The sequence below is a fragment of the Egretta garzetta genome, unplaced genomic scaffold (genome assembly GCF_000687185.1).
Source record: "Egretta garzetta isolate BGI_Z169 unplaced genomic scaffold, ASM68718v1 scaffold105, whole genome shotgun sequence".
NCBI classification, from domain to species: Eukaryota; Metazoa; Chordata; class Aves; order Pelecaniformes; family Ardeidae; genus Egretta; species Egretta garzetta.
In genome coordinates, this window is record NW_009259598.1 from 1,295,666 (window position 1) to 1,303,288 (window position 7,623).

At 54.2% G+C, this 7,623-nt stretch overlaps 1 protein-coding gene and 1 long non-coding RNA gene across 2 annotated transcripts in view; one reads left to right on the forward strand and one right to left on the reverse strand.

Annotated features, from left to right (window-relative positions):
* The first annotated feature begins 1,853 nt into the window (after positions 1–1,853).
* The window catches only part of BAK1 (BCL2 antagonist/killer 1), a 13,334-nt gene continuing 7,564 nt past the window's right edge, over positions 1,854–7,623 (forward strand). The window contains exon 1 of the mRNA XM_035893783.1: positions 1,854–2,221. Within this exon, the coding sequence (XP_035749676.1) occupies positions 2,134–2,221 (88 nt within the window). The 5' untranslated portion in view covers positions 1,854–2,133. The remainder of the gene's footprint in view (positions 2,222–7,623) is intronic.
* LOC118452229 overlaps positions 3,681–7,623 on the reverse strand; it is a 5,184-nt gene continuing 1,241 nt past the window's right edge. The window contains exons 2-4 of the long non-coding RNA XR_004841919.1: positions 4,470–4,619; positions 4,031–4,254; positions 3,681–3,862 (exon numbers count right to left, since the gene is read on the reverse strand). This is a non-coding gene — a long non-coding RNA (uncharacterized LOC118452229). The remainder of the gene's footprint in view (positions 3,863–4,030; positions 4,255–4,469; positions 4,620–7,623) is intronic.

The following is a 7,623-nucleotide window of genomic DNA, read 5'->3' on the forward strand; positions in this document are numbered from 1 at the left end:
TCCTAGGGGTTTGCCAGGCAGAAAATGTGAAGAAGCACGAGGCAGCTGATCCCCAGGCCCTGGAGTCCTGTGCTCCCCAGCCCTCCTTCACACAGGGCTGCATCAGAAATTCCCTGTTACTCGTGGCTGAGGTCTGGCTCAGAGGCAGTGGGTTGATGTGAAACACAACCGGTTGCGCCTGTAGACCAAACTGTAAAAGCTCCAGAAGCAGCTGAACTCTTTGGCTGGATGCGTCCGCGTCCTCCCCAGCGCTCGGTACTGCCTCGAGTTGTAGCAGCGCGAAGTAGGGTGGAAATTCATCCTGCTTCGCTTGGCCATGAACTCCAGAGAGCCGCTCCAAATCTGGTCTGGCTTCCCCTTGAAAGGCACCGAGGCCCTCGCCTGCAAGGTGGGCTGCAGCCATAGCCTCGCTACACGTCCGAGCAGGGGCTGGGGATGGCAGGGGAGGTTTCCTCTGGGGAGGAGAGCCCACACACTCCCTGAGCTGTCCCCACCACGTCCTGGAGCAGAGAAGAGCAAGGAGAGGAGCAGCTCTGAAGCCCAGGTCTCTGCTGAGCTGGACAAGTGGGAGCCAGCTCTCCTCCCAGCTTTACCCTCAGTCCCCGCTGATGATCCTCGTGGCGTTTTCAGCTTTTCCTTAGATGGGGATGTTAGAGGGGAGGAAAAGGGAAATCCGGTCCTCGGAGGTACGTAGAAAAAACAGCATCTCCATCTGTGTTGCTGCGGCTCGGGCTCCCTGCGTGCAGCTACACCGATACACGATGGCTTTCTAAGCCAGGCTGGCCAGTGTTGCATTTCCAAGCCCCCATCCCCACCCTGACAGCAGCCTGCACTTCACATGACTGCTTATGGTCTCAATTTATTTTTTTCTTCTGAATCATCTTCAGTGTGAGGTTGTGAGCTTGGACCACGCGTTGCACTTCCAAGCTTGACACAGGTGGTTATTGCTCCATAACCAGCACTTCTTAAAAACTTTGCCCAGCACACCATTTAAACTCCTGGGCATTGATGTGTCTTCATAAATTTAGACCTGGTGCAAATCAGAACCCCCACCAGTTTAGCCCTGTAGAAGCCTGGCTGAGAACATGTACTGGCATGCCAAAGAGCAGGCCAGGAGCTGCAGCGATCTCTTGCTAACCCTGACGGTAACTGCGTGGCCTCGCTTCCTTCTCTGCAAAAACCAGGGGGTGAGGCCAGTGCAATGAGCAGAGGTGCAAAGGAGCTGTACTGAGCGCTGAACTACGGGTCTGGCTTTAGGATAGCCGTGAAGTTCAGGGGCAGGACGAGCTGTGCGTTGGTTCTTATTTGATTTCTTATTCTAAGAGGAGCTCAGAAGGCATAAGGAACAGGGGGAATTCGAGCCTCTGGATATAAGAAAACAGAAACCTCATCTCTTGTAGAAGTTGTGGAAAACAAGTGGGAGGCGCTTGCCAGGGGACATCGGCACTGTCACGACAGCTCCGCGCGGGAGCCACGGCGGCTCGAGTGTGGTCAGGGGTTGGTTTGCTCTGGCCACGCTCTGAACCACCGTGGCTGCAGGTCGGGGCAGCAGCATTTTGGGTAGCAGCGGAGCCCCACGGCTCAGCTCCCAGGCACGTTCTCTGGGTGCAGCTGGGGAACTGTGGAGCCCCTTGCACTATGATTTTTGCTTTCATCCCAGCACGAAGCCACTGCAGATGCTTCTGCTGTCTGGGCTGAGCACGAGCCGGCACAGCCCATGGCACTTGCTGAGCGGGTCAGGGGATCGCAGGTTGCCAGCAACAGTGGGGAGGTGGTGAAGTGGGGTGGGGAGTTGGGTGGGTTTCCTCTTCTGGCATACGACTGCAAACACGTTAGCGAGAAGAGCCAGGAGGAGAGGAGAAATCTAGCCAAGGGACTTGGTGTGGTCAGGAATCAGGGAGCGAGCGTGCTGGGAAGGGAGGAGCCAGGTTGCTGGCAGAGATAAAAGCAGGCAGCATTGCTCCTCTGAGCACTTGGCTCAGCCAAGGGGGCTTCCGAAGGCTGGCCTGGGAGGTGGGTGAGGGAGCAAGGGGCTGTGAGGCTCCCGTGTCCCTGCTGGCTGCTCATAACCTGGTGTGTTTACTGTCTCTTGTCGTTCCAGGTAAAGCTGATACTCCCAAGCATCTCTCTGCAATGGCCTCAGGGAACGACGGTGACCCACCGAGGGCCCGCAGACGCCAGGGAAGCAACAGGCGCCGGCTGTCGCGAGAGCTCAATACAGGTAAAAAGGTTGCTGTGATGTTCAGGGAATGAAGCATTTTCAATGCATTCTTTTTTTTTTTTTTCCCTCCCCCTCTCTCCCCTGCTGTGTTTCTTGGAAAAGATGGGATTTTCCTACCGCCAGGGCCCTTTGCAAGACCGGGATAACAAATCAGTTCCGTGAAGCTATGCTGAACTGAACTGGGAGAGCACATGCTCAATGCTTTTGGAAGATGCTTGGCATTGGATTAGCATGGTGGGCAGCAAGGAGGGCTTGAAAGGCACCGAGAAAACACTGTGAACAGTGTGCAGGGAGCTGCCGGGCTGGGGCGTGCTGGCAGCTCTGCGCAGGCAGGCGGAGGCAGGCGTAACGGGGAGCCACGGGGCACAGGGGCTGGGACATGGGGCAGGTCGTCCCAGCTGGCTGCGAGACGTTCGGCTGGTGCCTGCTGTCATTTACTTTCCCTTCCCTAAGCACAAGAGAGCGAAAGGTGGCTGATGTTTAAAACTCTTGATGTTTAAAACCACGCCTTGCTGAGCAGCGCCCGGTCTCGGGCAGTTGGTTTCAGTCTTGCTGTATGGGCTGCTGGATGAAATCAGGTCTCCGGTGTGTCTTGGCATAGCAGAGATGAAAAGTTACAGCAAAAAAGAAGGGGTTCAGTCTGTTGCTCGTGTGTGCCGAGCCCAGCAGACTGTGTAATTGTGTTTCACAGTAATGGGTGAAACTGGGAACGGGGCCGAACGGAACGCAGGGAAAACCTCAGCTCCCATTTCATCCCAAAATGATAAAATGCCGCTGCACAGAGAGCTGTTAAACATGGGTGACTTCTTAGCCTGTTTTTCTGTTGGACTTGTAAATAAGGCTGAGTCACTGCAGCCCTGTCCATGTGGAGATTAGGAACTATACCTGTGTATGCATTTGAGCTCAGATCCAGCTCTGAGCTGTTTTATCGGCCCAATTATGTTATTTATACTCTGGTATTGCCTGGACTCCTCTCCATCTCTAAGTAGCACTTGTGCTAGATCCTGCATGAATACACTGGAAGAAAAAAATACCCTGTCCTTCCCTTACCAAAGTCTACAAGGTATGAAAATAAATAAATAAGAGCGGCTGTTTACGTATGCTGATTTCCTGTTGAGGCCAACAATGCTGATGTGAAAACCAGTTCAGGATCAGGCCCTGAACTCTAACCACACTGGTTTACAGTCGTGCTTCCTGTACGCTCGCAAACCCTCACTGTCTGGGCAGTGCTGGCATCCCTCTGCTTCCCAAAACTCAAGGAGGGGGTCCCTCTGGGATTTGGAGGTGGGATCTCTGATCGCTTCTTAGGCAGAAGCCTCATGGGCCCCAGTGGAAGCAGAAATGTGCAGCTTCCACCAACGCGTGCTGTGGGATTACGGGGTGGGAAGCGGCTTTCATCAACAGGTATTAAGCCTGGTTTTCCCATAGGGCTCACTTGTGCTGTTTATCTTTGGATGCGGTAGGGAGTGAAGAGATTTACCTGCTGCTCGAGGAGCTGCTTGAGCATCGTTCTGAGCTCTCGTACCAGCATTGCTTAGGGCATGGACAAGGTGCTGCTGTTTCTTTCTAGGTCGGGTGGCAGTTTGCTCTTGCGGTCTTCTTAGGGCATTGTAGACAAAGGCATGAGCTTCGTAATCCTGGCTGTATGCGATGAAGAAGAGCAGCGACTTTGCTCGTGAAGAGTTGTGCAGAGGGGAGCAAACATTGCAGAGGGAGGGGTGAGAGGCCCAGCACCACCAGTACGGAGCAGAGCTCAGGAAACTGGGCTCATACTGCACAAAATTAACCTTGCCCTCCTTCAGTTCTCACCTGTAACGTGGGGGTGGCAGTGCTTCCCTCTTTGGACGCGCTGCCAGGCTATGCACACAGCTACAGGAAGGGTCTGGGCTCCTGGAGGCTCAGATCTGCAGGACAAGCCATGGACGTGGCTCTCCTCACGCTTGCAGGCAACCATGCCATAGCCGAGGGGTTAATCCACGCGATGAAAATATTGTTTCCGTGGTCGCCGTTAGCTCCTGCGTGGACCACGTTAGCTGGAATCACAAACCACTTTGCTGAGAAAAGGTGATGTGTTGCTACATCTGCTTATTAAGGGAAACGGGGAGAGCTTTGATGCAAATCCCTGCAAGGGTGCCCAAGGTGTCAGGGCTGTGCCCAGCCACCCTGACTCACCGTTTGCAGCGTCTCTTTCTCAGATTACCCGGGCTTTCTCGTCTCTCTGTGTGTATTTAGTACTCACGCAACATACCTAGAGAGGCGTGAGGTTTGGTCCGTGGTTGTTTGTCTTTGCTCTGGACTTGGCGTTGCATGTGAAGCAAGTCATGAACTGATAAATCGTTGCTTGGGGATGTCAGTCGTGCATCTGCGAGCGTCTCCGTGTCTTCATCTCCAAGACCACCTGCAGAATGAGCAGGAAAAATGTGACCTGCTGGTTTAAGCCTGGGTCCTCATACATTCTGTAGAGCAACCCAAACTATTTAAACATGCTTTTCTCCTGCCTGGTGCCCATGCAGTTCCTGTCTCCAGCACAGACATAGAGTAGTAGATTTTCCTGTTGAACTGCATCTCTCATCAATATGTCATTTCCGTTTTTTAAAAGAGAAAAAAAAAAAAAAGTCATCTGTCTGATGGCTCTTCTGGGAAATAACTCTGCTCTGGAATTGCCTCGTGACTCCTTCATTCTGGCCTGCAAAAGATGCCCCAAAAAAATCTTTTATGAAATACTTGGTGGGGCAGAGGGAGGTAGATTGGCGGAGCTGAGATGCCCACCCATCTCGGGGGCGTCCCGCTGAGCACTGGGCCCAGCCTCCCTTGCCAGCTCAGTAGATCAGCAAACACAGGACAGGTCTCAGCTTGGGCAGCAAAGTGTCAGAGCAAAACCTTGCTGCAGCCCCAGCCCCTGCTGCAAGCCTGTAACCCTGGGGGTGCCGGTGGGAGACCACTGCGCCTAAGAATTAACGCAGATTTCTTGAATCCAGTCCAGAACCTGGAGCAGAGAATCTCCCTTAGTGACAGATTAATTTCTATATTAAAACCCCAGGGTGTTTGCCCATTAGCTCTGCAGGAGGCTCTCTGAGAATATTGCTCCTCTTTTGGGTGGGAAGGTATTTGTTCCCAAGAGCAGAATAAGGGGAAGGGCTTTGTGCTGCGCAGCCGCCTCCGGGGATGGCGGTTTTCCATTTCCCTGTCTAGCTCTGCTCTCGGGTGCAAGCTGTGCGGGATGGTGGCAGCGTGATGCAGCCTCAGGTGGATCGGCCTTTGATCCCGGACGGCATCGGCATTGACAGGCCATACGTTTCCCAAGGAGCTGCCTTGCCCACTGGAAGCTAACCCATTAACGCAGATACCGCTCATTCCACACTTGAACTGCAATTCCCATGAGGGGGAGTCAAGCTTCCCCTCGAGGCAGAAATCTCCAGAGACCATTCTTGATTCCCTGGAGCTGTCTTCTCCCTTCGGAGCCAGTTGCTGTTTCCAGGCTGGGTATCCCCCTCTGTGCAAACAGATGCACCTCTCCGTGTAGTCACTGCCTGGCTCCTGAGCTCAAAAGGGATGCTGCCAGGATGCATCTGTCATTATTACAGGCTATTTAATTTAGTTGTAACCAGGTCTGATGGATAGCTCTGGTGAGACCTGCCAGTTTTCGCCGTAGCGCAGCTGCTCCCCGGGAGATAGGAAGGGTGAGACGCAACGGATCTTGCGCAGAAACGCGGACATTGCGTGTTTGAGACTGGCTGGGGTCTGGCCGATGGTGTCGACGGTGCGGATCCAGGCAAGAGGTGGTTGGGGTAGGGCTGGTCTAGGTGCTGAGAGTGTGCTGGGGACCGAGGACAAGCGGGTCGCTGCTTCACGCAGCAGAAGTGGAGCAGGTCCTACCTTGCTGCAGGGGGGTTCACAGCAGCTCCTGAGCCCCCTAACGCAGCTCCCACAGGGAGCCCAAAGATCCCAGAGGACCTCCGAACCACTCTCCTCCTCTCTGCTGCTGGTACGGGGAGGCCACAAGGCAAATCTTGATCCAGATCATCTTCCTATGAGTGGGAGAGGCCCAGAGACAGTCCCAGTGGGTGCTGTGGGTTAACACCTGGGGGAAGAGATGTACCTTCTCCTATCCTTGTGTAACTAAAAATAGTGCCTGGGGTAATTAAAACCAGGCATTTTTTTGGTACACTTATTTCCTCTCGTCTTCTCGCAGTGTGTTTACCCTGCCTCTGTCTGAAACTGTGAGTCAGTTGGTTTTGTTTTCTGGCTCTCAGTGGAGCCATCACCGGTTCCGCTGGCTCCTCCGTAAGGTGGGATTTGTTTACCACCAAATAAACCCATTCCTGCAAAACAAAAAACAATCCCCTGAAAACACCCAGCGACCAGGGCTCGTCACTTCCCTTCACCTTTATTTACCCAACCTGAACTCGGTGTAACCTGAGTCTCTGCACGACAGGTCCTCTCCCTTCCCCACACCCCATCCTGGGCTGGGCCCACCTCCCCGGAGCATCACGCAGGCCAAGTAGATGTGACCAGCTGGAAAAGCTCCGTGATGAGGGTGCGGCATGTTTCAGAGACCGGGATATAGGGTTTTATGGAGCGGTGTTGCCAGGAGAGCTGTGTCCACCAGGCCAGGTCCTCACATCCCAGCCCTGGGACATTGCTCAGGCAGGAGCATTTCTGCATTGGAAATGAAATTTCCAGTGTCCAGAGAACTGCATGGCCAGTCTGGTGGGTGGATATACTGGGATGCTGGGAAAGGGTTTTAGCTGGTTGGGCTGCAGTGAGCTGCACCGCTGCTAACCAGCATTGCTGGGGCAGATGTGGCACTGCAGATGTGCTGCTGTGTGTCACCGGCACGCCTCGCAGGACGATCACCTAAAGCCACGAGTCTGCAGGGTCCTGCGCTTCTGATGCTCCCCCAGGTCACTCATTCACCTGGGCTTTGCACCTTGTTTAATGTCTATGAATCTCCGCCCTGAACGGCAATACCCTGTCAAAGGACCAGGGCTCTCATCCATCCATACCCGATCCATCCATAGCCATTCTGTCCCCTACAAATTTTGCACTTACTTAGAAAAGAAACGGGGAAGAACTGTGTTACTGGGACCTTGGGGCCAGCCCCCCCGAGCCCTGCGAGGTGATTCAGCTGGGCTGCTGGCTGTTTGGGAACCCGTGCTCTAGCCCAGATTGCTTTTCAAGCCAGCCGAAACCCAGCTCTAATCAAAGACATCCCGTGACAGGCCGGGTACTTTCCCCAGGAGCAATGTAACGCGTGTGATAAGGTATCGGTCACCATGGTACCTACGGGACTGAAACGCCTCGCCGGAGGCTCCCTGCTCCGGGGGCGGGGGGGCAGGTCCTGGCCATGTCCAGACCCTTGCTCTTCCCCAGGCAGCACCGTCCGAGGGGACACGCGTGCG